The sequence below is a fragment of the Herpailurus yagouaroundi genome, unplaced genomic scaffold (assembly GCF_014898765.1).
Source record: "Herpailurus yagouaroundi ecotype Mexico unplaced genomic scaffold, PumYag 160, whole genome shotgun sequence".
In the NCBI taxonomy this organism is placed as follows: Eukaryota; Metazoa; Chordata; class Mammalia; order Carnivora; family Felidae; genus Herpailurus; species Herpailurus yagouaroundi.
Genome location: NW_024412401.1, coordinates 53,035,564 through 53,063,338, shown reverse-complemented (window position 1 = coordinate 53,063,338; position 27,775 = coordinate 53,035,564). Strand labels below are relative to the sequence as shown.

Below are 27,775 nucleotides of genomic sequence, written 5' to 3'. Positions count from 1 at the left end.
GGACTGGAAGCCGTGGGCAAGCCGTGTGATGAGCTCTCTGCTTCTCAACTTCCCCGTTAGGAAAATGGGAGCATAGTGGTACCCACATCCTACGGCTGATGTGAGGCTTTACTGTTGTTATTTAAGATTCAGAGCCAAGAGGCGCCTGGGTGGCGCAGTCGGTTAAGCGTCCGACTTCAGCCAGGTCACAATCTTGCGGTCCGGGAGTTCGAGCCCCGCGTCGGGCTCTGGGCTGATGGCTCGGGGCCTGGAGCCTGTTTCCGATTCTGTGTCTCCCTCTCTCTCTGCCCCTCCCCCGTTCATGCTCTGTCTCTCTCCGTCCCAAAAATAAATAACCGTTGAAAAAAAAAAAAAATAAGATTCGGAGCCAAATCTTGTTTATCATCCTACTGTGTAGCCATAGCCGCATGAGGCCAGAGAGCCGACATGGGGATACAAAACCGCTGCTTTCCCTGCGTGAGGGGTGATGGGTGATTCTAGTTTTATGTGTGTGTGTGTGTGTGTTTTCTGCAACAAGCATGGGTTCCTTCTGTGATTAGGAAAATGACAATAAACGCTACTTAAAGCATTGATGCTTGGTCAGCTTTAAGTGCCGAGTGCCCACCTGTGTTCAATAAAAGCTTAAAGACGTGCTTGGCATGAACTGACATTTTTGCAGGCGACTGGGTGGGCCGAGGGGGTGGGGAAGGAGGGCGGCCTTGGAGAGCAGGGGGCAGGGGGGGGGGTGGTGAGGACAGGAGCTGAGAACCCCAGAGGATTGTCACCGCTTATTTTTACCAGGCCCGCCTCGCTGCTGAGAAACCCAAAGCCTTCTCAGCCCCGAGCCCCGCTCAGCAACAACAGTTTACCATGCCCAGCAGAGGCTCGGCCAGGGCCCTGCCCTCACGGGGCTTCTGCTCTCCAGACGAGCCTCATGCAAGCGACTGCAGAATCCGCTTACACTGCAGCGGTTAGCAGGTGCTCCCCAGGAAAAGTGCCCAGGCCACTAATGACCCGGATGAGGCTCGCCTGGTCCAGCTTGGGGCGGGGCCGGAGTGTAACCTTGGGGAAGGGGTGCTGGGAAGAGTCAGCCCTGCAAAGGGTAGGATTGGACAGTGGGGACGAAAGGTCCAGGCCCGGGGCTTGCTGGGAGCCTGAGTGAGAGTCAGACGAGAAGTGGTTGGGGACCGGCCGGTTTGCAGGTAAGAGACGTGCTCTCTCTGCTGTTCCAAGAACTGGTTAGCCTCGGAAGGGCAGTCTCTCCCGGGGCCTATAGGGCCCCAAAGGCCAGAGCATCAAGGGTACAAAAAATAAGAAAATACAGTTAATATAATTGGCCCCGTGAAGAACGGATTGCCGAAGAGACAAATGCAGAATTGAAGAAAACCCACAACAGGCCCCTCCTCTGGGTCAGACCCCAGCCCTTTGTGAGCTTTCTGGCATCACAGCCTCACTGATGTGTTTCCACCCCCCCCCCTCGCGGGACTGCGGCCTCGTGGCCACTCTGTCCTGCCCAGCAGCCTGCAGAGACCTTCCCCTGCACGGATCCTCAGGGGAGCGCAGGCCCTGGGGAGGACAGGAGCAGCCAGAGTGATGACAAGTGGCAGCTCCCAGGACGTCGCGGCCGCCCTCGTGACCAGCGCCCACGCGGCTTCTCCCCGCTCTTCTGGTCTGAGTAGACCGATCCGGCCCTAGCCCAGGACCCCAAAGCACGCCACCCACGGACCCTAACAGAGGCAGGTGACCAGGTCCTGCCTGTCTGCACTCTGCCTTGACCTCCTTGGGTGGCCCCTCGAGACCGTGATGTGTATTTCCTCCAGGACCTGTGTGTAGTCAATGTCTCTGCTTCAATTTCTCTGTGGTCTGTTGAAACTCTGCTCACCATTCAGCAGTTGGCCCCCCCCCCCCCCCCCCGCCCCCCCACTCCACTTACCAAATGTTAATTTTAACAAGTCATAACATTTCCCCGTTTCGGAACAGAGGAAATGCAAAGTGATCACAGAACCGCCAGAGGTCACTCAGCAGAGCCCAAAGGCTGTCCCCTCTCTCAGCCCAGAGCGCGGCTCCAGACCCCACATGCTCACTGTTAGCAGGTGAGTGGTCCTCCTGACTTTGACCTCCTGTGTAAGGTCCTTCCTCTCAGTGAGGAGGTGGCTTTCTCCTGTCCCTGCATTGGCTTCAGTCTGTCCAAGTCCCAGAGCTCAGGAGGCCCAAGTCCCCTTTGCACCCCTGCCCTCTGACCAGCAGAAGCTGCCTGCAGCCTCTCCTGAGATGGGTTGGTACTTAATAAAAAAAAAAAAAAAATTTTAACGTTTATTTATTTTTGAGACAGAGACAGAGCATGAATGGGGGAGGGGCAGAGAGAGAGGGAGACACAGAATCCCAAGCAGGCTCCAGGCTCCGAGCCGTCAGCACAGAGCCCGAAGTGGGGCTTGAACTCACCAACAGTGAGATCATGACCTGAGCCGAAGTTGGACGCTTAACAGACTGAGCCACCCAGCCAACCCGGCTAGTACTTTTGAAGTTGCCTAAAGAGCGACTTTGCCTGGTGTAGTCTTTGTGGCTTCATACCTCATTGTCATCAAATACTCATGATGGGGCTCACGCTGCATGGGGAGCCGGACCTGTAAAGAGAGTCTTGATCCCTTGCGGAAACAGACCATTTGGGCCCATCAGCGTTTGCCTTCTCTGCGCCAGGCACTAGGGGGACAGGGGTACCCAGTCTGCTTCCTTGGCTCACAGCCTGCCTAGTGCAGGCGTCTAAAAAGTCATCGTTGTCACCAAGTGCTGGGGAGGTTAAGGAGACTTGGTGGGGAGCCGCTGAAGACGGGGGTTGGGGGAGGAGCGACGCGATCGGAGTGGAGCGCGGGGTGAGGGAGGCTGTGCGCCGGCGAGGACGCTGGATAGGAGCAGAATCCGTACCGCGTTCTCGGGGTGACAGCTCACGAGGCCGTAAAGTCGGTGTTTCCCACCCTGGCCACGCGGCTCAGGAGGCTGACTTGCCGGCCCTGGCGCTCCCCTTGACCCCACCCCGGCCTGCAGTCTCGGGAGATCATTCCCGAAGCCCCTAGGCACCTGAGGCGCAGACGGAGGGAACTTCCCGGGCCACCGCCTCTGATGCGGAGGCCGCTCCGCGACTGGAATCTCCTACAGCCAAACGCGGTACTTGGCGGCTTTCGTCCTTCGCCGCAAACCGGCTGCGCGAGAGGCTCCGGCGGACGCCGCCGAAGGTCAGCGGGCCTCCGTTTCCCCGGCAACGGTGGGCGGCCCGCCTGACGCATGCGCGGCCGCCCTCCGCTGCCTTGGACTACAACTCCCGCCGTGCTCAGCGCGCTCCCGTCCCCGGGCTCCCGGAAGTGGAGCCCGGGGTGGGGGGGGGTGGGGGGGCGTCTCCGACCTTCTAGCGGGGGCGAGCAGACGGGCTGGTTCCGGGAGGCGCCGGGAGCGAGGACCCCGATGCCGGCCAGCGGAGCCCGCGATGGCTTCCGCTGGAGGCGGCGACTGCGAGGGCGCCGCGCCGGAGGCGGACCGCCCTCACCAGCGGCCCTTCCTGATCGGGGTGAGCGGCGGCACCGCGAGCGGGAAGGTAAGGGGCTGAGCGGCCCGGCGGGGCCTGCGTGCAGCTCGATCCCCGGCCCCCTGAGACTCCGGGCGGCCCGTTGCGGCCTCTAGCCAGAGAAGAGGCTGCCGAGGCGCCCCCCTCTAGGGTGTGGGCGGAGCGGGGGGCGGAGTGAGCGCGGGGCTGCGGCCGTGGTGGGCAGGTGGGGCGGGGGGCGCTTGCCCTCGGCCCCCACCCCCACAACCTTCCCTACGGCCTGGTTCCTCTGGGGCCCCCAGTGCGTGCTGCCCCTGCCAGTGCCCCGCGGCCCTACCCCGAGCCCAGCCCCACCTGTCGCCGGCCTGCTGGGCAGTCCGTGGGGGCTGGTGGGTCGGTGTCCCCAGAAGCCAGCTCCCTGCAGAAACGGCCGGGAAAGGGCCGCCCCGTGGCAGGAGGAGCGGGTCCAGGCGGGAATCCCGTTTGTGTATTCCCAGTCCACTGTGTGTGAGAAGATCATGGAGCTGCTGGGCCAGAACGAAGTGGACCACCGGCAGCGGAAGCTGGTCATCCTGAGCCAAGATAGGTTCTACAAGGTCCTGACTGCAGAGCAGAAAGCCAAGGCATTGAAGGGCCAGTACAATTTCGACCACCCAGGTGCAGCGCAAGACCCTGAGGGGAGCAGGGGAGGACAGGCCAAGGGGTCTGGGCTCCAGGGTCGGATGGGGATGCAGAGAGGCCCGAGTGCTTCCATGGAATTTGCCTGGCCCCCTGGGCCCCCGAGCAGCCCCGCAGGCGTTCCCGGCTTCCTTGGTTGGAGCCAGCCGGGAAGTCGTCTCGGTGGAGGGGACCCCCACTGGGGTCCCGGAGAAATCCATGCACACTTCCAGCTGTTTGGGGTCCTTTGTGCACAGCGTTTCGCATTTCCCCACCTGCCCTGGGGCCAAAGTCCTTGAGAGGCCAGCAGGGGAAGCAGTGGGTAAACCAGAGGGCGGACTCTGGTCTGATCTGGTCTGGTCAGGGGACAGGTGGAAGTGGGGTAGATAGATGAGGGGAGAGAGCCAGCCTGCCCTTGCCTGCCGCTGCCGCTGCTAGAAGACTTCACCCTGTGGCTGGCACCCATCTTTCTTTCTTGGGGGACACGTGGGAGGAAGGCCTGAGGAGTGTCCGTCGGTGGTTATTTCTCAGAAGTGGAAGCAGATGGGGGCGCCTGGGTGGCTCAGTCGTTTAGGCGTCCGCCTTCGGCTCAGGTCACGATCTCACGGTTTGTGGGTTCGAGCCCCAGGTCGGGCTCTGTGCTGACAGCTCAGAGCCTCGAGCCTGCTTGGGATTCTGTGTCTCCCTCTCTCTCTACCCCTCCCTCCCTCACACTCTGTCTCTCAAAATAAATAAACATTAAAAAAAAGAAAAATAGAAGTAGAGTTCTAACCCACCTACCTCCCTGGGCTGGCCACTCAGGAAATCGCTGGGTGCAAACTTCTGTGTGGGACGGGAGCCTGGGCAGCGGCCCCGTAAACGTAGTCCGCAGGGGCGGCTCCCAGTCCAAAATGTTCCTGAGGGTCGTGGGTACGGGCCAGCACCCAAGCCGTGGCTGGCCGACCCCGAGGCAGAGGGAGTCGCTCCGTCCCCGGCACAAGGGCACCTGGATAGATAGTCTTGCCTTTTGTTCTATCCCCCGCAGATGCTTTTGATAACGATCTGATGCACAGGACTCTGAAAAACATCGTGGAGGGCAAAACCGTCGAGGTCCCAACCTATGATTTTGTGACCCACTCCAGGTGAGCAGTCGTTCCAGGGAGAGGGACTGTTTGCGGGGGGGGGGGGGGGGCAGCTAGCACGTCCCCGCCGGGGCGTCCACAGACTGACCCGCCCTGTGGTGTTTCCGCACACCCACCCCTCCCCCGCTGCGATCTGTCCCCCTCCACGCCGACTGGGCCCGGGCCCGCCGGACCCCGGATCGCCACCAGGGGCCCATCTCTGGGTCTCACCTCACAGGTTACCGGAGACCACGGTGGTCTACCCTGCAGATGTGGTCCTGTTTGAGGGCATCTTGGTGTTCTACAGCCAGGAGGTCCGCGACATGTTTCACCTGCGCCTCTTCGTGGACACGGACTCCGACGTCAGGCTGTCGCGAAGAGGTGAGGCGGACGCGGGCCTCTCTGCCCCTGGCCCAGGCCGGCCGCCGGTCCTCACCGCCCTCCTCTTCTTGCCCCAGTTCTCCGGGACGTGCACCGCGGGAGGGATCTGGAGCAGATTCTGACCCAGTACACCACCTTCGTGAAGCCGGCCTTCGAGGAGTTCTGCCTGCCGGTACCTTTCGCCTACTCGGGACCCCCCTTTTCTCCCTCTTCGAGAGGGACCCCCGGCGCCCTGTTCCGGGAGAGCTGAATCGTGGGTGCACAGGGTCTGATTTACGAATGGAGAGAGTAGCCCACTGCACCTCGTTCCCAGGCCATTCCCAGCTCTTGAAGCGTCTTCTGCGTCATCACTTTCTCTGCCTACAAAAGCCCCTCGTCCCCACGTCCACGCGGCTCACCTCCTCTCTGCTGCGGGCCTTGACTCACCCCAGGAACCCCCTGCTCCCCCATCTCCAGGCACCTCTGGTCTCACACTCCCTGCTTTGCTGGCCCCTCTCACAACGGGAAACGCCACGAAGGCAGGGACGTGTTTGCTCGCGGCCCAAACGGACACAGATCTGGCACACCGTAGGCACTTCGTCTCCCTGTCCCTGCCGCGGGTTTCTCCAGGCTGCCCGTGGCTGGCTCTCCAGGTCCAGGTGGCCTGCGGGGAGGCCTCCACTGTTGCACGGCCATCTGTCGTGTCCTCCACCTTCCGTCCTAACTGGATAGGGTTTCCAGGTGCTTCTCAGGGGAAACTTAATATTTTGCTTCTTAAAAGTGAAATACGGCACAAAGGCACTCGAACCCGGCTTCCTGCTTCGGTTAAGTTGGACAAACGAGTTCCCTCTCCCGTTGCTTGAAAAGAACGTTTTTTTATCTCACGTTCACGTTTCCAGAAGCGCCCGGAGAATGGTTAGAGAAGCAAATGGTCATGTCCTGTTATTCACAGAAAGATGTTTGGCAAAGTAGGTGGTTTACGGCAAAACTCTGGGTGCCCGGTCTGACGGTGACCCTGCGTGGACCGCCCTTGAACTTGCCACTCGTTTTACTCACAGCCTCACACCGAGTCCAGCCTGGGTGGCCGTGTCCCTCCCCCACCCCCGGGAGCACGACCTTTCTCAGCTCTGCATTGGGTTCCATCCCTCCTGCCCCTCGCCGTCCCCTCATCTGCACCCCACCAGTGAGCAAACCTTGTGGAACCAGCCTGGCCCCCTGTGCTCATGTCCTCGGTGGGTCCCCACCGCCGGCCCGTGTGGCTCATCTCTTGTGACGTGCCCTGTTGGTCCGTATCGACACGCCTGCAACCTTGCACACTCCGCGGGTCGGTCCCTCAGCCCCGACCTGTTTCTCTTTGCTCTCCCTCTGCTTTGCCTGATTCACGTGTGTCCCCCTCGGCGGCATCTAGTTGGGGTCGCTCCTCGGTGGCCCTGTGCCTCCTAGTGTATCTGTCTCCCTGCCCGTACCTAGAGGGGCACCTGCTGGGGAGGGGTTAGCGAGGGAGCAGGTGCTGGCGACAGCCGGGATCCAGTCTGCTGCCACCGGCCTGCTCACCGCACCGGGCCTCCTGCAGAAAGCTTCCTAGTTCCTGAGGAGGAAGGTCACGTGTTGTGGCAGGACGCCCCGCTGCACTTGGCTCGGTGCGCTGTTTGCACAGAGAAATGTTCCCACGGTGGCGTCCACGGGAAAGCGCGAGAGACACCAGGGGAGAGACACGTCTCTTCCGGCTGCCTCCGCTTCTCCTTCTTGTTTTGCCTCTTGGGTCACTGCCTCCGGCTCCTGGCTAAGCCCTGAATCCCGGCCCCACTGTCTGCCACGACACCGGTCCCTGCTACGCCCTGGGGCTGCTCTCCTGCCATTGAATCTGGCCTCAAACAACTAGAAGTCACCCCGGAGCCGGGGGACAGATCCTTACGAGACCCCCCTTTCTGTCTTGCAGACGAAGAAGTATGCCGACGTGATCATCCCCCGAGGGGTGGACAACATGGGTAAGAACCCGCCCCGCCTCCTCCGTCTGCCTCCCAGAGCCCCAAAGCAGACCCTGCCCGGTCCTGGCACCGTTCCTGAGGCTGGGACGGTTGCCTGTCCGTGCACGTTAACGACACAGGTTCCAAGTATTAAAAAAGGGGTTTGACACGTCGTACACCTTAAGCTGACCCGATGCCGGTCGTCAGTTATAGCTCAGTAAAGCTGGAAAAAGATGTGTATCAACGGGGGAGTCCCTCATTCACAGAGAGCGGCCTCCCCAGGCTCTTGGTTCACAGAAACCCCCGCAGACCGGGCCGCCGAGTTTTACTGTGCTCACTGCCCGACCCGCGTCTTTCTGTCTGCTGAGACGCGGTGCCACCAGGCCCAGGGCCTCGGCCCGCGGCAGATTTTTCGCTGGCCTGGAGGCCTCGAGGGGGAACGGGCGCGGCTCAGTGCGCTCTGTCTCTGCTACAGTGGCCATCAACCTGATTGTGCAGCACATCCAGGACATCCTGAGCGGCGACATCTGCAAGTGGCACCGAGGGTCCAATGGGCGGAGCTACAAGAGGACGTTTCCCGAGCCGGGAGACCATCCCACGGTGCTGACCTCCGGCAAGCGATCGCACTTGGAGTCCAGCAGCAGACCCCACTGAGCGGCGGGGTGCCCGGCCGCCCGGGCAGGCCCCCTGCTCCCACCCCGACAGACCGTTCCGGTTGTTCGCTATTTCCCCCCCCCCCCCCCCCCCCCCGTGGACGCAGCTGCTGCTTCCTCTCTGCATCTCACGGTACAGACGGGGGGTGGGGGTGGAGCGCGAGGATCACGGGGTTCCTCCCTGTTGTGGGCAGACCTGCACCTGTGACACGCAGCCCCCCGGGATGGCGGCAGGCCCTCCTGCCGCCTTCACCTGCTTCCTCACGTTCAGGAAGCTTCGAGTCCATCTTTAAGTTACTGAGAAGCGTGCCACAGAACGTGTGGCGAGCAAGTCACGTATTTCGGGAGCATTGAGCAGCCCGCCTGGACGCCGTGGCTGTCCCGGTGTGTTCGACGGGAACCCACAGCGTGAGGGACTTTGTCCCGGACGGTCTGGTTCCCACACAACGTGTGACCGAAACATAGGTTTGGAGAGGGAGCGTTTCCCCTTTTTACGTGTTACACGTGCGAGTGTTTTGTTTCGTTATTTATTCTACCGTTAGTTGTGACTTGGTGACTGTGCCCCGCAGTGGGGTGCGACCCGGTCTGGCACGCACGGATGTAGGAGCCACGGAGGGCTCTCCTTCCTCCTGGCCTGTGCGCCAAGGGCAGAGTCGAGGAACGAGCCCTGGGAACAAGCTTTCGTTAGCCAGCCTCGGCCGCAGGGGACGGGCCCCGCTCCCCCGGCCCGAGCCCCGTCCCCGGCCCTGCGGGTTGGGACAGGAGGCAGGCTGGCGCCCGCCGTGTCCACACACGGTCCTACTCGGGGTCAGGCCTCCCCGCTTGCAGGAGCCACCTGGGCCCCGCGTGCTCTGCGGACAGGCCTTCCCGAGTCGGGCGCACCGTCCAAAGGCAGCCCGTCTCCTTGCACACACCTAGAGTCCGCGGCCGCACAGACGATGCCCGGGCTCCATGTTGTCCTGCTTTGTCTTCCCCTCCCCAGTGGCCCCGTTCCTGTAAAAGCGACGCTTTGCCGTTGCCACCGGCTAAACCGCACGGGCACTTCTGGTTTCCTCCTAGCGAGTACTGTGTGTAGTGACACGGATGGGACCTCAGTTGGGCTTGGCCGAGCTCCGTGGCTGCTCTCTGAGGTGTGTGTGACAGTCTTGTCCAGGTTATTTTCTCCCCTTCTGGAGAGAGAATCAATAAATAACACCAGTTACCAATACCAATTTGTCCCTTTTTTAATTCTACACGGAAGGCAGGTTCAGGACACGGATCCGTGGGGCTGGAATACACGTCACGTGCTGCAGGTGCCGCTCGCCCACGCACCTCAGCCGAACCCTGCAGGGGCGGGGGGTTGAGAGTCGGCGGCAGTGAGGGTCCTCACTGCAGTGGCCAGAATCCCACCTCTGCTTCTTCAGAGGCTCATCACCCGGTGGCTTGTGTGACACCACCATGTTCGGAGCGCGTCCTCGAGACCTCACCGGGGGCAGGTCCAGCGGGCGCTCGGGAGAGCGACCGGGGCCTTGGCTGGCGCGACCCTCGCTCCCTTCCTGTTTCTCCTCCAGCGTGAGTCCCACACTAGCCTGGTTCGGGAGGTTCTTGGGCGTTAGTGGACCCAGAAGGCCGCGTTCTTTAACGCCTGGAACAAAGAAACTTTGTTGCTCAAAATGAACTTTGCTTATCTGAGGACTGTTTGAAAAATGAAACCGCAGTAGCCCGGCCAGCCGGCCGGGCTTAGGGCTACCCTGTCACAAGAACACCCCCATAAAAGTTCTGCCTCGCCCTGGCCCCGGCCCCGGCCCAGACCTTCACCGTGTTTGTGTCCTGCTAGTATTTGCGAATCAGAATGTCCCAACTGTCCTTCCAGCGAAGGGCCTTCAGTTCGCTGGGGGAGAGTGACTTGTCCCCGTAGGTGAGCGGGCGCAGCGTGTTGAACACGTGACAGGCACAGGAGTACCACGCCACAAGCAGGGCGCTGAAGAGGCTCCTCAGGAGCTGGGTCCTGCGGGCACCAGGGCAGGGCACGGGCATGAGGGACCCTGTCACCCTCCTCACGCCCTGCCTGATGTGCCGAAAGTGACCCTCGTGCACCTTCCCGAATCTTCCATCTACACCCACGATCCCACAGTAGCGTCCCCACATCCAGCGTCGTCGTACCACAGCCCTCCCGAGAGGCTCTGCGGCCCCTGACCACCCCGGATCCCGAGTCCATGCCCTTTGGTCCGGCTTCCAGAACTCGGGTTTACACATCTCTCTGCTGTAGCTCTGTGCACCGGGCAGCCCCGCCACGGGGGTCCTTCCCCGTCTCCCACACCCGCACCTCCTCTCCCAGCCAGCCCCAGCTTCCTCCCCTGGCGTCCCTGCTGTGACCTTAGCCCGTCCCACGCCACACTGAAGCCGTCACTCCGGGGCCCCGGGGAAGGCCTGCACCTGCACAGGTGGTCACTGATGTGCTGCAAGACCACGGGGAGCAGAAGGATCTGGAAGGTGAGCGCCGGCAGGTAGTGGTACAGGAAGAGCGTCTTCTCCATCAGGAAGAAGGGGACGTAGTTCACCGCCCAGCCGCCGGCACACAGAGCCCCCGCCAGCACCCAGCGCAGCCAGGAATCTGGGGCGGGAAGGTCACCCTGAGCCAGCGCTGCTGACTCAGGCCTCGCCCACAAAGGCCCTGTGGGTCCCCGGAGCTGCCTGCCTCATCTTTCAGGGTGCCCACTCGCTCCTCCCCCACCTCCTGACCCTTCCCGTGACCTCTGGGGAAAGAGCGGACTGTGTCCTGTGTCGTAAGAACTTTCCAGTGGCTTCCTGCGGGGTCCTCACCATCCCGACCCTCTGAGCCACACCAGCCCCCGGGGTGGGTGGGGGGCAGGCCCAGCTGGTCCCCACGGTCCCTGGCTTGTCCGGGATCACCACCAAGTGGGTCAGCCTCCCGTAAGAGCCGTAAGGGGCTGTGTTTGTGCGCCCGGCCGGCCCGCTGGGTCAAGAGTCAGCGGGAAGAGTGGAGACGGGCCACACGGCTCCCGAGGCCTTTGTGGCCCCGCCCTGCCCCAGGTCCTTACAGCTCTTCGTCTCAAGATGGTTTACAGTGGTTTCTATTACTGTAAAGCACCCCTGCCCGAGAGATCGCCTGCTGGCCACTCTGTGCCATCCAGCCATGCCGAGCGTGCAGGCACTCAGGCTGTCACGTCCTGAGGTCACAGCAAGCGCTGCCTGGTACCCACACTTCCCCGGAGAAGCCTCTGGCACAACTGGGGAAGTCAACTGCAACATTTTGTCTCTAGGGAGACAAAAATTGATTTAAGTTCCTTCTATGCAGAAAATCGTCTAAGGTGCAGGATCCTGGTGAGGCCGGGCTGTCACCGCAAGTGCTGTGAATGCCCGTCAGAAACAAGCTGCACATTCGGGGCACCTGGGGGGCTCAGTCGGTTAAGCGTCTGACCGGCTCAGGGCACAATCTCGCGACTCACAAGCTCGTGAGTTCGAGCCCGGCGCTTGGAGGCTGGAGCCTGCTTCGGATTCTGTGTCTCCCTCTCTCCCTGCCCCTCTGCTGCCCACGCTCTCTTTTTTTAATGTTTGCTTTCGAGAAAGAGACAAAAAGAAAGAAACCGGCCGCACTAACCCTCAGGGAGGTCACAGATCTTTCTTCGGCGTCTAAGCAGGTACCAGAAGAAGAGCAGAGTGTAGACCACAGTGGCGAGGCTGGCCGAAGCCCAGATCACGACGTTCCCGAGCAGGTGGATCTGAGCCTGTGAGCACACAGGGACACACCGTCGGCCATCGACCGCCCAGAGGGATAAACCCTCGATGATGCTCGCCTGTCTGCCGGCCTTCAGCCCAAACGCTGGCGCAGGCTGGGACCCCACTGCCGATGGACGTGCCTATTCCCAATGAGTCTCCCTCTGGAAAAGTGCTAAGCTCCTTGATCTGGTAGGCAGAAACCCAGCCGGGCGCGGCCGGCACTCTTACATTAACAAGGGCCAACCCAGAGCCACAAAGGGCCAAGGACCCTGCTTCCCGGCAAGTGATGGCTCGTCCCCCGCTCCGGCGGGAACGAGAGAGGTGAGCGTTTTCAGCATGAAAATTTGGGGAGTATCTGCTGGCGACCGACTGGGCGCCAGCTCCAGGGCCGTTGGTCCTACTGGGACAAGAGGGACGATACACATGGAAACAGCACTGGCGGGCTCGGCCGCTCATGCTCCACGGAAAATACAGCTTTTGTCAGGAAAGGGGAACAGCGTTGCTCCCCCCAGAGCAGTAAAGCCTGGTTCCCGTCAACGTGCAGACGCGTAGGACCTTACTCGTCACGTGAGGGAGGGAGCACCCTCCTGGCAGGAGCACTGACCCTGTGCTGCCGACTTGTGTAGGGAAAAAGCCCATCGTGGGCTTCCGTGCGGCGGAAGGCCCTGGAGGAAGCCAGGCTGGGTAGGACGCGGTGGCTGCTCTCAACGCCACGGGAGTCTCGAGGGACGACCGTGACGGCCGCCCACTTACATCCAGTGCGAGCACCCACTTACGCTGGTCCTGGGATGCAGCCAGTAAGCGATGCTGGTGTCCAGTGTGACCCAGTCCAGTGGCGACGAGCTGTACTTGTGCTCTGAGCCGTCGCTCTTGGCCGTCAGCATTCTCCACTGCAACAAGGCCACAGGCTTGAGGCGGGCGGACGGCCAGACGCCTCACCGCGCAGGGACCTGTCCCGGTCACGGGGGCATCCCGCTTCCCCTGAGACGCGGCCCCAGAGCTCCAGCCACCCTGTCTGCAGACGAGAGAACTGAACTTGGTGCCGAGAACGCTTTTAGAGACGGGACCCCGACTTTCTGCTTCTGACCTCTCTCGGGCCCCATCGTGTTGACCGTGGCACACGATGACCTGACCCGGGGGGGGCTCAGCGTGTACCACGCTGCTGGCTGGGCTCTGACTACTCCTGCCCCTGACATCACAGGCCCCCCGGGCTGACGGTGGGGCACTGGCCACTTCCGGAGACAGAGGAGCCCGCCCCACTGAGCCAGGCCCCAGGCTGACGCCGGGGAGGGAGCCGCTCTCGGGGGCGCGGTGCCGTATGGCCGGGAGCCCGCTCCCCCACGCACGGCCGGGTGCGCCCACCCCACCGCCCCCACCGCGTCACCTGCAGCTCCAGGAACCTGGCCAGGAAGCTCAGGTTCCTGTGAACGTCCATCTGCGTGGGCGAGTGCAATTCCACTTCTCTCTCCTTCTGCTCCTGGCCTGACAGACACACCGGACCCAGAAGAACGTGAGCGGAAGGTCGGGGAGCCCGCAACACAGCCGTCGGCGTGGGGAAAAGCGGGCCTCCCCCTCCTCAGACCGCCCACAGCGGCTGCGTCTAACCGTGTCACTCCGCTCGGCTCTCCTGCCGCAACGGGACGGCACCCACCAAATCTAGATCTTTCCAGTCACGCAGCTCAGCTCATACTGCCTTCCGGCAACGCTTCCGAGTGACGGCTTCGGTTGCTCACGGCTCGGCTGAGCGGGGAGCAGCGTGGACGGCGCGTCCAGCCCCTGCTGGAACCAGAGCCCGCGGGGCCGGCGTCCTGGTAAAGGGGCGGCGACGGGTGGCCAGCGGGCCAGGCCGGACTCACTTTTGCCGTAGCGGTGCTCCTCCACGTTCCACACGGTGCTCTCGTGGTAGCCCCGCGACAGCTTCTCCCCGACGACCTCCAGCTGCCGGAACCCCCAGTCCGGGAGGTGTGCCCCGCTCAGCTGGCAAAACCGAGGGAGGCGGGGCGTGACTGGGAGGCTCGAGGCCCCGGCTCAGGCCCGCCGCCCCCGCCACCCGGTCACTTTGTCTGCAGCCCCCAAGGGCGACAGCCTCTCCCCCGTGGGGCCGTCACGGTGGGATCCAGTGGTGAGAAGTTATAAAGTCCTCCCTTGTCAGTGGGCAGGAAACACGGCGAGGACCTTGGCCAGATGCGCTGCCCGCTAGGAGCCCGTTCAGCCCGAAGGATCTGTAAACCGATTTCACGAGCCCCCCCCGCCCAGACGGGCGAGCCAGACGCGGCGCCCTCTCACCTTCAGGACCGCGGAGGTGTTCACGTGCACCAGGCGGACCTCGGACAAGATGGTCTTCCAAACCCCCGCGTCGGAGTCTCTGTTTACGATGTCCTGTGAAAGCAGACCCCGTCCGTCGTCTCGTTCTGTCCCCCACTTCCTTCCACGGAACGTGAGGACCGGTCACCAGACGACACTGCCCCAGGCCGGCACGAGGGGCCAAGCTCCGGGAAGCTAAGAGGACGGCGGCCCTGACCTCGCTGCGGACACCCAAGCACAGGTGCCGGTGCCGCGGGTCCGGGGCACACACCGCCCTCCCGCAGAGTTGAGGGACCTCCGAGCGCTGCCTTCTCTGGCAAGTGCACACGTGGTCCCCGACAGGTCCTTGGAAGGGACTCCCCAGAATGCATGACGGAAACACGAACGTCACAAGAGCACTGGCCTTGTTGTGTCTTATCGCAGCCTCGAGAAGACCCCGTGAGGCCTGTGCTGCCGGTGAGAACCAGAGGGCCTGGGGGGCCCAGTGGGCACGGCGAGGAGGCCTGGCCGAGGAGCACGGCCTATGCCAGCCATCTTCCGGCCCTGTCCCAGCTCTGTGAGCTCCCGTGGGAAGTGTGGGTGCGTGGGGCTGAAGGTGCTACCGGCAGGGGCAGGGGAAGGGAGGGGGAGGCGGGGGAGGGGGGGGAGGGGGGGGGGGGGGAGGGGGGGGGAAGGGGAGGAAAAGAATCAGCGACAGCAGGACGGCAGAAAGGGCGGTGGGTAGGACCCTCAGCAGAGATTCCAGGCTGGGCTGGGCGCGGAGTGTGTGTGTCCAGCGGGGACATCTGGGGGGGGGGGCAGGGGGAGACGAGCAGACTGCAGGCAGACAGCTGCCCACGGAGACGCAAAGCGGGAGACACAGCGTGCACACGAGCACCGACAGCAGCCTCGCGGCCCTGGCTTTGCCGGGACGGCCTGCGAGCGGCACCGCACCCCGTGGGATGTGCCGGTCACGCCTGCGGGAACCAGAAGCGGGGCGAGGAGGCTGGTGTTCGGCGGGCAGCTGCTGCCGCCGCGAGGAAAGCCCGCCTCTCACTAGGGAGGGCCCCCCAGCGGGTCACCACACTCAAGGGACTGTAGTGGTGTTTGCGAGCACGTCCTTAACTCCTGCGGGCTCAAGGACCCCGCCACGGAACGCTCTCCTCCTGCCTTCTTTGCTGGACGCGCGTGCAGCCCCGGAGAGTGACTCTGTGGGGACGGCACGTGCCCCTGGAGGCTCCAAGGAAGGGCGACCACAGCGCCCGCCGCCTCAGCGAAGGGCCACCCCAAGGAACCGCCCGACTGAAGGGCCAAGCAGCCCCTGGGGAAACTCTGGGGGGGGGGGGGGGGGCGCTGGTTAACATCAGGCTCCCCTGGTCAAGGGAGGGGGGCCGAGGCCCCCGACCCCGTGTGTTCGGTGACCTGGAGGCCGAACAAGCAACCAAGTCAGAGGGAACCTTCACCTGGAGGCCCACGTGAACCATACAGCCGGCGTGGAGCACTGACCCACCGTTCCATAACCTCGTCACTGCCTCAGGGGAAGTCTCTGTCCCCAAGGAAAACACCTATGACCTTATGACTAAAAGTCACTAATTTTACGTCGAAATCAGAATTGTTTTTTTTTTTTTGAGATTTTATTTTTCAGTCGAGAGAACAAGGAGGAGAGAGAATCTTAAGCATGCCCCACACACTGTGCAGAGCCCAATGCGGGGCTGGATCCCATGACTCTGGGATCATGACCTGAGCTGAAATCCAGAGTTGGATGCTTAATCGACTGAGCCACCCTCCAGATTTTCAAGTCATCTCTACACCCAACGTGGGGCTCAAACTCAGGACCCCGAGATCAAGAGTCACCCGCTCCGCCGAGGGAGCCCCTGGGCGCCCCTGAATCGGAACCACTCCAAACGGCGGTTCTGAACGGTCACGTTAAAAGGATGCGGTACTGACGGCCATTAAGCCCCGTTTCCGGCGGGGACTCACCAGTCTCCAGAGGTTCTGAGAAGGCATGGAGATGTTGTAGTCGACGTAGCAGGATACCTCCTGCGAGTGGGGGCTCAGGGGCGCCGCGACGTCGTGCCTGGAGAAGGAAACAGGCTTGCGGAGGGACTGCCTCAGGCTGCTCCGAAAAGGCGTTCACGAGGTCTTCGAGGGTCCCCGAGGACGCACCACCCTGGGGCTTGCTGATAAACGTGACACGGAAAAGGCAGCCGCCTGCCACAGTCACACCTCTGGGGGAAAGGACACGTAACGAGGAGTCTGACAGAGGCGTCGTGTCGCTGGACAAGCGCCCACGATCCCCCAGAGGCACGACAACGTGCATCCGGCAGCTCCCGGACAGCCAGGCCTCAGAAACGTCTGGGCCATGAAGAGCACTGTTGGGGGACGAGGTGCCCTCGGTGCCGGCGACCTCCAATGTCCAGAAACACCCACCACCCTCGTTCGCTGTGTCCTACTGTGCGCTGGGCACTATGGAGCAGCTGGGGACCCCACCGGGAACACAGTACGTCTCACACCCTGCAGAAGGCAGACCTTCACACATATGGACGAGAGAGTGCCAGGCTTGTAGGCACCACCGATAAAACCAAAGTAGCAGGGAAAGTGCCCGGGAAACGCTCTGAGGAGGTGACATTTCAGTGGACACGTGGACACAGCAGGCCATGGGGGCGTGAGTCCAAGAACTTTCCAGGCCGATGGAGCAAGTGTCAAGGCCCCAGGGGTGCAGCACTTGGTCGTGTGGGGACAGCAGAGGCCAGGGTGACTGCAGGGAAGGTGACCAGGGGGCCTGCAGCCAGGAGAAGTGGGGACGTTGAGTGTCAGGGCCACACGTGGAATCCACTGGAGTGGTTCTGGCCAGAAGGCCAGCACTGTGTTCACAGGGCGCCGCTGTCGGGGGTGGGGGGGAGAGAGGCAGGGGCCGGGGTACCGGCCCCAACAGCACAGGGATCAGGCCTGGCCTGGGCAGCAGTGAGAACGCGGACGGGAAGAAGTGGTCTTATCTGAGGAGAGGAAGGGAACACAGAGAAGGACCCAGGGGGCGGCTCAGCAACTGACTCCTTCCAGAGAGGAGCAGGCCGGAGGCCGGGAACCTGCTGTACCCCAAAGCCAAGGTCTGCGGTGTGGCCTCCGGGGGGAGGCCGGGACCCGAGGCACAATTCACGCGTCCTGGAGAGCCGTGAGATGACCCACGAAGCCGGGTGGAGGAAGAGACGGGGCCCGGGCCCATCGATGTGCGGACGGCTCGGGTCAGGTGAGGTGAGGGCTGAGAACCCACACGTAAGGACCTTTCCCAGCCCCATTGAGCCCGCGTTTGAATCCTTCTCGAATTCACGTTTGTTTCAAGCAACCGGACTTCACTTCATCCTGTGCGGGAAGCAACTCCCGTGCTCGCCCCAAACTTGTCTTTCGAAGCTCTGGGGCCTCCCGGGCTCGCACTGCTCCTTCGCGCCCACCGAGTGCAGGGTCCCGCGCGGGGCCGCCCCAGGGGAGGCAGACGCGGCTTCGCCGAACGGAGAGCCCGAGGGGGACCGAGGGGGCCGAGCAGGGACACTCACTCACGTGTTGAGGAAGCGCGTGGTCATGCCGTGCACCAGCTGCACCACGTCTCCATGCCGCACGGGCCTCGGAGGGTTGCTCACCACCAGCTGGTGCCTGCGGGGACAGAGGGCCGGCTGGGACCGAGCTCGGGCCCCCACAGAAGCACCGCGCCCACCGGGCGGCAAGGGCTCCACATTCTCCCACCGGCGGCAATCTGTACCTTATGGGAGGTGAATTCGTAAAAAACAAAACACACAAGTCTGGTTAACTCTTTCCTGAGACCTCAGGCCACTTTCCAAGCTTCCTATCGTGACCCCGCTCGCCATCACCACTCTCTGGTTGCTCTGTGTTTCTCTACAAACGGCGGAGTGGCAGACACACCTGCACCCGCCCAGAAATCGCTCAAACGGATGGAATCTGTTTTCCGGCAAGCCCTCGATGAAAGCGTACTAAGGGCCCGTCAGGTCGGCACCGTGCGTGCGGTCAAACAGTCAGACGTGGCCGCTGGCCTCACGTCACCGCAGTAAATGGGGAACACAGCCGCCGAGAGAGCAAGCTAAGCAGCAGCCAACGGTTGTGCCACGACGGACACAGGGAAGCCATCGGGCCACCCACAGGGAGGAGGGCGGTCCAGGCCGCCTCCCAGAGGAGCCAGCTGAGTAGGACTGTTCCGGCCAGAGGGGCAGCACGCGTGGAGCCTGCCTCGCTCCAGAAACGCAGGGCCGAGGGCAGAGGTCTGGATTGCACTGGACGGGCAACAGCACAGCCTGGCTGACTGAGTGGACTGGGAGAGGGGGACAGGGGGGTCCTCCATCTGGGAGGCCTGAGCAGGTGAATGCCCGGGGAAGGTGGGGTGGATGGTGACAGAGGAGCGTTTGGGATGCACCTGCACAGAACCCAGGGGTGGGACAGAGAGCGGCCAGTTCACGGAGGAAGGATCTACCCCCCGACTGCGGCTCATCAGCATGGAGCGGCTCTCGGAGCTCCGAGGGAGGAGGTGCACACGGCGAGGAGCCCAGGAGCCGAGCCCTGTCCCGGAGGCCCAGCACCTGCACGCACCTCCCAGGGTCCTTTACGATCCACCAGTTGTTGACGTCTTTGAAGGGGTAACAGGTCACCTGCTGCTGGTGCGAGCTGCCTCGGCCGTTCTCGTATCTGTGAAGGAACCAACACAGAAACGCGTCTGCCAGCGGGCGGCAAGCAGCCTCCTCTCCAGGTCCCTGAGAATGTCACCTAGCAGGGTGCGGGGCCGTGGGGGGGGGGGGGGGGGGGGGGGAGGACAAACGTCTAAGTCTAAGCGGGGCTGGAAGACTCCGGCAGGAGGCTGTGTCCAGCGTGGAGGGTGCACAGCTGACACGGCAGAGCCCGGGCCCCCTGCTCCTCAAGTCCCTCTGTTTTATACACAGAAACGACAAGGTTTATTGATAATCAGACTCTCAGAGCCCAAAGTCTTTCTGTCTCGTGTATTTCTTTCCTTTTTCCTTTTTTCCACGCTGTGGAGCCTAACACGGGGCTTGAACTCATGACCCTGAGATCAAGAGTCAGCCGCTTAACCCAGGCGCCCCCCATAAACTTCATTTACAGTGAAAGCTGGTAACAGCCGAAGTGTGAAACAAACCAAACGTGTTGCAATGTTCGAGTTACAACGGCCACTTTCCTTACATCATGGGGTAGGTGCTCTGGTGGGAATGAAGCCAGCAGGGCACGGGTTTGCCAAAAACGTTCTTCAGAGTGACCTGGGAACCGTAGGCCACCTCCAGGGGCTGGCCCTGCGTGATCCGAGCCAGCCCTCCCTAAGACAAAAGCGAAAAGGGGGCAAGTGAGAAAGGGGGGGCCGATCTCACCAGCCTCACTGATGGCCACACCTCCATGGGGGGGGGGGGACATATTCACAGTAGTGGCCGTTGTTATCACGTCACATAACTGTGATGACAGGGGACCTAACCGTAACGTCACGTTAGGTAATCGCTAACACAGCTGCTGAGGACTGGATGCTGGCTCTGGGGCCAGGCGCTCACCTACCCTTCCACAACACCCCTAAGATCCAACAGCATCTTCGGAGAAGGGCAACCCTGTCCATTCAAAAGGTGAGAAAAGTAGGAACGGGATGAGCTGACAGATTTGTGCAAACACCCAGACCAGCACTCAGGAGCGGGTCCGTCTGACTCGTGTCTCCTGTCCTAACCGCCCAGACTGGCACATTTCACTATCGCCGCAAAGTCAGTATGAACGAACGCCAGAGTCGAGCTCGTCCTCGGAAGCATTTGCAGCTGCCCGGAGTTTGCAGGACGTCATGAGGTCCCGGGGCAGGTCACACTGAAGAGCTAACCCCTTTGTGCAATAGCTCACCGTCAGCATGTGCAGGATTAATTTAGAAATACTAAGGCAGATTCCTCTTGACTTGGTTTTCCCCTAAACACTTGACGTTTATATGAGAAAACTTTGAGTCCACCCCGTCCTCTTTTTTTAATGTTTTTACTTATTTTTGAGACAGAGAAAGACAGAGCATGAATGGTGGAGGGGCAGAGAGAGAGGGAGACACAGAATCGGAAGCAGGCTCCAGGCTCCGAGCCATCAGCACAGAACCCGACGCGGGGCTCGAACCCACGATCCGCGAGATCATGACCTGAGCCGAAGTCGGACGCTCAACTGACTGAGCCACCCAGGCGCCCTGCCCCTGTCCTCTTTCTAAGGGGGCCGCGGCACCGCGTCTTACCTCCAAGCTGGCCTGGAAGGCACTGGACATGATTTGATCGTGGGGCCCAGAGCGATAGACCAGACTCAGGTGGACGTAAAAGAACAGCAAGTACATGGCGGCTGGGACGACCAACAGAGCTGCCGCGCGGGCCAGCAGGTGACAGAGCACAGAGACCTACACGGGACGGAGACACGTCACGTCCTGCCCCACGCAAAGGCACGCAGGTCAGCAGCAGGGCTCGGGGCTCCACGCGGCCGCCCGTGGGGGGCTCACGGAGGTCTGCCTTTTGAGAAGCCTTTTCCGCCAGCCGCTCCCGGCACAGCCCTCTGCCCCACCCCGGGACAGCCACACGCCCCGCTCTACTTTAGCACCTACGTTTGACAGACTCCGGTCTCCTATCAGGTGCCAGGCGTGGACGCCAGCGACAGCGAGCACGAGCAGGTACGTGAAAACACCCACGTATTTGACGCTGAAAGGACACGATGAGAAGCCGTTGCGACGAGGCTCAGAAGCAGGAGGCCGCCAACGCCGCCTCAGACCCGTGGACCAAACTCACCCCACGGCACAGGAGCAGGCCACTCCGGTCAGCGTCAGCCAAAACCACCAGCTCAGAGAGAAAGGCCTGGGGTCAAAGAGGAAGAGCGAAGCTGGGGACGGGTCGCCAAAGACCACCCAAAGGCCAGAGAGGGCAAGTTTCTCAGACCTCTCGGGGTCAGCTGGCTGTCCCCGAGCTTCAGGATGGGAAAAACGAACGCTCGTCTTCCAAATGTCAGCCCTGGCAAAATCTTTTTTTAGCCGGGACATCCCTGCAGTTACTTTAAAGTACGCAAAAATGAGGGGCGCCTGGGTGGCACAGTCGGTTAAGCGTCCGACTTCAGCCAGGTCACGATCTCGCGGTCCAGGAGTTCGAGCCCCGCGTCAGGCTCTGGGCTGACGGCTCGGAGCCTGGAGCCTGTTTCTGATTCTGTGTCTCCCTCTCTCTCTGCCCCTCCCCCGTTCATGCTCCATCTCTCTCTGTCCCAAAAATAAATAAACGTTGAAAAAAAAAATTAAAAAAAAAAAATAAAGTACGCAAAAATGAGAACATATTTCTGGAGTCAGGAAGGAGCAAAGGGCCAGTCCAGGTGACAAAAGGTAGCCAGCGGGCGGCTCTCCGAAATGAAAAGGCATCAGACCGTCTCAGGTCAACAAACCACCCGAGCCCTTCTTTCTCTCGAACTAGGAAGGGCGTGTCACATCCTGCATACCTCTGTTTTTGGGAGTTGGAGAACTTCAGGTAGGACAGCACAGCCAACAGATTAAAGAATATTAACACGGACTCCAAAAGCATTAGCCTTGACTGAGTGATGAGAGCGTTCTCTGTTGCAAAGAGGACACACGTGTCAGTTGTGATGTAGTCAGGGCAGATGTACGAAGGTCGAAGCACCCACGGGAAGGGCCTGCCCTAAAAGTCACGGCACGTGGAGGTGGGAAGTTCGGGACTGGGGGGGCCGGACGGGGCGTGGTCCAGAACCACGAAGGCAGGTTCTTAGGCGAGAATCATGCCCAGCAAGACCTGTGCAACCCTGGGCGAGTCGCCGAACCTTTCTGAGTCTCTATTTTTCCCATTTGCCCAAGGAATACCAACTTGGTGGGGCTGCCCGTTAGGACAGGACACTGGTTCAGGGCCTCCGTTAGAGGGGCCACTCACTCCACAAACCCCAGTTCTTTGTATTTTCTCACGTGACTTCTCATCTTAGTTTTCAGTTGTCCACAAACCCGGGCCAGACTTGGCTGGAGGCAGAGGCACCACGGAGCACCCGGGAGCCCCGTCTGGGCAGCCCCACCCCCACACAGGACTGCGCAAGTCTGAACACACGGTCCTGCCACCCTGCAGCCTGGGAGTCAGGTGACGCCCAGAGTCAAATCTGGGCGAACCGGGCACACTTCCCTCCATCCTGGGAGTAGGAGACACCACGGGGGGCGGGGGGTGGGGGCACATCTGGGCGGCACGCTCACACATAACAAAGGCCAGTGCTCCGTTCTTCCCTGCGCGACCCCAAAGCAGGCCGAGGCCCGGTCTTACCGATGAGCATCAGCAGGGCGGCCCCCATGGCGGCACAGTGAGAAAAACCAAGCTCCGACAGGATCTGGTAGGCCATGGGGACCGACAGGGCCCCCATGAGGGCGGGCAGCAGGCGCAGAGACCACACGGGCACGTTGCTGCTGTATTCTGAAAGAACAACCACACTCAGCTGAATGCACCACGCACACAGCTTCATATGCTGCAGCCATGTTTTCCAACAGGGCATCGTGTTCACAGCACCGAAAATGCAAGTCTGCAAAACTAGGGGCCGTGTCAGGAACGCAGGTACAAGCTACAAATGAAAGCTCTGAAACGAGCCGCGTGCACTCAAAACCTAGCTCTCGTTACGCCTATAAACAACGCCCGATGATTCTGGAATTGGTGCTTTACTCATTTACAAATTTACCTCACTTTTCCCCCAAAACATTGAGGCAATGTAGAAAATTTACACGTACAGAAAAGTGACTGTCGTCCGATGCCACGTATGCAACGTGCTACGTATGCCAAAAACTCAGGATGCGATAGTTACCACGACGAAACGCTAAGAGAGTTACCAGATCTTTCCAAAGTCTTCCGCTTAGACCGAACTTCCCATGCCCCGGACACGTCATAAACCACGCTTGTTAATCCCTATGAAAGCCACTCTCCCTCCATTGTGATACGTACACATCAGTATAAGGGCCATGAAGATGACTTTTACCTGCTCCGATTCTGTTCCACAAGAAGTTACCATCGAATCCTCCTAAATAACCTGAAACAGAAGACTGATCGGTAACTCAGCCATTCAGCAAACGGTTCTGGAGTTGCCAGACCGTGGCAGGGAACAAGGAAACAATGACAAATAATCACAAATTTCACTTACAGGTCTTATTTCATTATTACTTTTCTTAATAAACTGCCACAATTTTATTCAGTTAGTTGTTTTTTTTTCATTTTTCTTTTTTTTTAGTGTTTATTTTTGAAAGAGAGAGAGAGAGAGAGGGAGGGAGAGAGAGAGAGAGAGAGAGAGAGAGACACACACACACACACACAAAAACACAGAATCTGAAGCAGGCTCCAGGCTCCGAGCTGTCAGCACAGAGCCCAATGTGGGGCCTGAACCCACAAACCGCCCTCGCTTAGAAGTCTTAAAAGGACACTTCTCTCGGTAACGAATCCTACCTCCCAGTGCCAGCAGCATGTGGCCAAATGGTGGTCCACTGCCGTCCAAAAAGAAGATCCGCTTCATGTAAAAAGAGATGTACTGCCCATAATACACTTCATCGAAACTGAAAAGCAAACCCACGTGAGATTCAACCGGAAATCTTCAGCAAACAAAGGCGCAAGGGTAACCATATACCTGTTCCCGAACAATGTTAGAAAGTGCTCAGCAAAGGTCAGAACTTTTGCCTCAACTGCACTCCGTCCCCAAATACGGAGACACGGGCACGGCATCATCCACCAGGACAGGAGGGAAAACGCACAGAAGAACAGCCACACATACTCTGCATGTTTGTCTAACACAGACTCTATTTACCCCCACTGTTCCCATTGAGGGACGTGCTAGCGGGCGGCCTATTGAAAAGCCACAGAGACCTGGCGCTAATCCCCTCGTTCACCACTTGTGTGACAAAGGGTCCAGAATCACAGCTGGTAACCAAACGAAACAGGGGCAGGTGTGAAAGCAAAACACGCAGAAACCAACCGCAACAAATGTTTCAGTCAATCAGGGACATTCAATGACACTGTCAATATTGCTGTTAATTTCTCAGGCCTGCTAACGTTAATATGGTTTTTGTTCTTTAAGACTCGTCATCTTTTAGAACTAAACCGAATTACTTAACCATACTGTTTACGACTTGCTTAAAAAAATCCACCACGAGGGAGGGGTGGCTAGGAATTGATAACTTGTTGAAGCTGGGTGATGAATACTGTTTGGAAGGGTCGTTATATCGTTCTCCCTACTTTTGTGTACGTTCAACGTTTTCGGCCACGAAAAGTTAAGCAGAAAGTACACAGGTATTAACCAGATAGTGGCTAGCACTGCGATAACCGCAGTCACGTCCCGTTATAATAAAAGATGCTCTTTTTTTAAAAAATTTTTTTTAACGTTTATTTATTTTTGAGACAGAGAGAGACAGAGCATGAATGGGGGAGGGTCAGAGAGAGGGAGACACAGAATCTGAAACAGGCTCCAGGCTCTGAGCTGTCAGTACAGAGCCCAACACGGGGCTCAAACCCACGGACTGCGAGATCGTGACCTGAGCCGAAGTCGGCCGCCTAACTGACCGAGCCACCCAGGCGCCCCAAAGGATGCTCTCTTAAGGTTAGTGACGACTCACTTCCGAATTCATCAATCCTCCTCCCTCCACCCTTGATTTTAAATGGTTACCTAAGCTGTGGCACCTGTTTCATGGGCCAGGTTTCACCTGCTAGAAAACTACCGGTCAAGTCGTGATAGGCAGACTCAGCAGGGGCCGTCCGGGGGACAAACCGCCCTCTCCTCTGCCAAAAGCACCTGTTGCCAGGAAGCCCAGAATTCCACTCTCCCACCTCTGCTGTTCAGAAAGGCACTTCCGGTCACCGGCGCATGAACAAATGACAACCCTTTCCGAATCCGCCCCCCCCCCCCCCAACGGAGTTGTTTGGCTTACACCACAGCCCTTGGATAGGAGAGCTGCCACAGGCGGCTCAGTAACCCCATCGCAGTCAGAGCCACAACGTTCAAGTTGATGTCAGCCGTCACCACGACGGGGTGCTTCAAAAATCCCAACATCCTGTAGAAAAGCAAAAGCAGGTCCTCGAAAACACCCTAGAAAACAAGGGAAGAGATGACGTCAATACATAAGCGGCAAACCTGAAGGCCCCCAGACGCTAGAGAAAGGATCACAACTGCCCTGGCTCTCAGGCGGCGCTACGAAGAACCATACGCGTCGTGGGGTCATTGAGAGAAAATCGGGAGGGCACGAGCAGTCAACTAAGGTGAGGGTTTGGGAACCTCATGCCCGAATATTCACTCATTCAACGACGCACCCCACGAACACCAGCTGAGCACTTCTTGGAAAGGAGCTGCTTTCAGAAGCCCGCTCACCTCGGTGACCTCGACCTTCTGACCCTCAGAAGCCTCCTCGTCTGCCGCTAGCATCTCCGCTCCTCCCCTACCCGCCGCAGCACCATCACCTAGGCGCCCCCCTTCTCACCGTGAGGGTGCCTCTGCACCCAGGCGCCCCCGTTTCGTCCCCGAGGCGTCATCTTCCCTTGAGCGCCACTCGTCTTAAGGCTGCATCTACTCGACGCCCCCTTTGTCGCACCAAATAAAGCTGCACCCGGGGTCTGGCGGTCCCCCTCTCCGCAGAGATCTCATCTGCCCCAGGAGGCCCCTACTGCTCTTCCCGCCCCCCCCCCCCCCCCCCCCCCGCCATGGGCTGCACTGGTCCCGCGCCACCGTCTGCCCCAAAGGTTCCATTCGCCCGAGTACCCCTCCTTTTCCCAAGGCTGCACCTGCCGGGGCGCCCGCCTTTCTGCGCGCACTAGCCCTCGGTCCCGCCCCCCGTCGGCTACGACGCCGACGCCGACGCCCCCGCCCCGGCTAGTCTTCAGGCCGCGTACGCGCGTCCCGCGCAGGCTCTCCCGGGTGCCGCCCTGGTCCCTGACGCCCCGAACGTACTCGCGTTTCGTCGAGTTCCCGCAACGCTGCTCCCGCATCCGGCCCCGCCTCGGATCTGCCGTGGGGTGGGGGACTGACCGTTAGGGTTTCTCGCCGCGCGCGGGGGCGAGTCTGCTCGGCATGCGGCACCGCCCACGCGCCGCCTGCTCGGCGCTCGATTCGCCTTGCCTGCGGAGCCTTACGCGGGGGAAGCGCGCGTGCGTCCCGGGCCCGGGCGTCGCGCGTCGCGCGTGCGCACAGGCGCGGAGGTCCACCTCTGTGGTACGTCGTTAGCGGCCTGGGTGGGTGTGCTAAGATCGCCGTGCCCAGGGAACGCTCCGGTGTCTTTTTACAAAACAAGACAGTAGGGCCTTGTCCGCGTGCCTCTCAGCGCGAGCAACCCGCGTGGGCGTGTCCGCCCCGAGCCCGCGGGTGAGCACGTGCGCCGGGAGGGCGGGCAGGGTCAGTGCGGCCGCTGCGCCCCACGGAACCCGTGCCGCCCGGGCCCCCGCACCTGCGGTCCCCGAACCCCGCGAGGAGCCTGCCCGAGCCTGCCCTGCAGGAGACACAGCGCCTTTGGCCAGGGAACGGCGTGGCCGGACGGTTAACCGACGGCGACACCACCGTTCTCCCCAGCCTCACTCTTCCTGGGCCTCTGGGGTATGTATGCTTTCATCTCGTGGACGGAAAGGGTGCTGCTGATTTGAAAACTGCAGTTAAGGTTCTTGATCGTCTGCAAGAATTTTTATTTCCGGGAATGTTGGTCAACCCAGCATTAGAGAACATCGGTTAAGTGTGTGGTGATTGAGGCGCCTGGGGGGGGGGCTCAGACGGTTAAGCGGCCGACTCGAGTTCCGCCCTTGTCATGCCCCGCATTGGGCTCTGTGCTAACAACTTGGAACCTGCTTGAGTTTCCCTCCCTCTCTCTGTCCCTCCCCTGCTGGTGCACACACTCTGAAAAATAAATAACGAACTTAAAAAATGTGGTGGTTACTTCTGACACGCAGGCTTCCCCCAAGGCTGTGTAGACCGTGCAGGGGCTCCCTGGGCCTGGAGAGGAGTGGGGCTGGCTCCTGGTGTAGTTCCCTATACTCCTGTCCCTGGGGGCAGTAAATCCAGGGAAAGGGTACGGATGCCAGAGCTGAGACAGCCCGTGCCCAGGTCCCAATTCAGAAGGAGTCATTTCTCATGGAAAGTGTCCAACCTGGGAGTAATTTGTAAGCTTCTTACATTAATTGGTGCCAGGCAGCTATGTTAACTACTACCGTTACTTCTTTGAATCCACACGACCCCATGAGGTGGGCACAGTTCAAAGTGTGCCTCTGGGGTGGGGAAGTGCCCTTCCCAGCTCCCAGGCTTGCAGTTGTAGGGTGTGGGGTGGGCAGCAGAACTGAGGATCACCGCTGGGACTCCGATCCAAGCCCTTGATCCTTCACTGCCCCCAGACGAAAGAACTCCTCTCTCCCACCAATAAAACGTCAAATCAGGGATGCCTGGCTGGCTCAGAGGGTAGAGGATACAACCCTTGATCTCAGGGTCATGAGTTCAAGACCCACCTTGGGCATAGAGCCTACTTAAAAAAAAAAAAAAAAAAGTGAC

The 27,775-nt window shown here is 60.4% G+C and overlaps 2 protein-coding genes across 8 annotated transcripts; one reads left to right on the top strand and one right to left on the bottom strand.

The window, feature by feature from the left end:
- Positions 1–3,335: 3,335 nt before the first annotated feature.
- On the top strand, positions 3,336–9,458 carry UCK1 (uridine-cytidine kinase 1). 3 transcript variants are annotated; one of them, XM_040482686.1, is made up of 7 exons: positions 3,336–3,565; positions 4,012–4,171; positions 5,196–5,292; positions 5,510–5,652; positions 5,730–5,824; positions 6,690–6,863; positions 7,571–7,619. In XM_040482686.1, the coding sequence occupies exons 1-6, from the start codon at positions 3,458–3,460 to the stop codon at positions 6,816–6,818; spliced, it is 732 nt and encodes a 243-aa protein (XP_040338620.1). In that variant the 5' UTR covers positions 3,336–3,457; the 3' UTR covers positions 6,819–6,863; positions 7,571–7,619. The 3 variants fall into 3 exon arrangements, with proteins under 3 accessions (XP_040338620.1, XP_040338618.1, XP_040338619.1); XM_040482685.1 differs by lacking the exon at positions 6,690–6,863 and adding an exon at positions 8,074–9,458 and having other exon boundaries at positions 3,351–3,565; XM_040482684.1 differs by lacking the exons at positions 6,690–6,863; positions 7,571–7,619 and adding an exon at positions 6,109–6,515.
- On the bottom strand, positions 8,763–26,373 carry POMT1 (protein O-mannosyltransferase 1). 5 transcript variants are annotated; one of them, XR_005792760.1, is made up of 22 exons: positions 26,198–26,373; positions 25,185–25,307; positions 23,713–23,819; positions 23,252–23,302; positions 22,552–22,698; positions 21,734–21,845; positions 21,043–21,108; positions 20,862–20,955; positions 20,505–20,660; positions 19,451–19,581; positions 18,848–18,943; positions 17,810–17,902; positions 16,235–16,331; positions 14,258–14,350; positions 13,828–13,948; positions 13,356–13,453; positions 12,748–12,861; positions 11,853–11,979; positions 10,667–10,844; positions 10,043–10,238; positions 9,563–9,875; positions 8,763–9,420 (listed from the first exon to the last, which is right to left on the bottom strand). XR_005792760.1 is itself a non-coding variant. In XM_040482680.1 (21 exons), the coding sequence occupies exons 1-20, from the start codon at positions 26,233–26,235 to the stop codon at positions 10,064–10,066; spliced, it is 2,217 nt and encodes a 738-aa protein (XP_040338614.1). In that variant the 5' UTR covers positions 26,236–26,373; the 3' UTR covers positions 9,450–9,875; positions 10,043–10,063. The 5 variants fall into 5 exon arrangements, 4 of the variants coding, with proteins under 4 accessions (XP_040338614.1, XP_040338615.1, XP_040338616.1 ...); XM_040482680.1 differs by lacking the exon at positions 8,763–9,420 and having other exon boundaries at positions 9,450–9,875; XM_040482681.1 differs by lacking the exon at positions 8,763–9,420 and having other exon boundaries at positions 9,450–9,875; positions 10,049–10,238.
- Between the last annotated feature and the right edge of the window lie 1,402 nt (positions 26,374–27,775).

Coding starts and splice junctions, on each gene's coding strand:
- UCK1 (XM_040482684.1), top strand. CDS start 3,458: ATGGCTTCCGCTGGAGGCGGCGACTGCGAGGGCGCCGCGCCGGAGGCG. Junction 3,566..4,011: donor GCGGCACCGCGAGCGGGAAG/GTAAGGGGCTGA, acceptor GTGTATTCCCAG/TCCACTGTGTGTGAGAAGAT. Junction 4,172..5,195: donor GTACAATTTCGACCACCCAG/GTGCAGCGCAAG, acceptor TATCCCCCGCAG/ATGCTTTTGATAACGATCTG.
- POMT1 (XM_040482680.1), bottom strand. CDS start 26,235: ATGCGGGAGCAGCGTTGCGGGAACTCGACGAAACGCGA. Junction 25,308..26,197: donor GGGAACTCGACGAAACGCGA/GTACGTTCGGGG, acceptor GCTTTTCTACAG/GATGTTGGGATTTTTGAAGC. Junction 14,351..16,234: donor CTCAGAACCTCTGGAGACTG/GTGAGTCCCCGC, acceptor CTGCTTTCACAG/GACATCGTAAACAGAGACTC.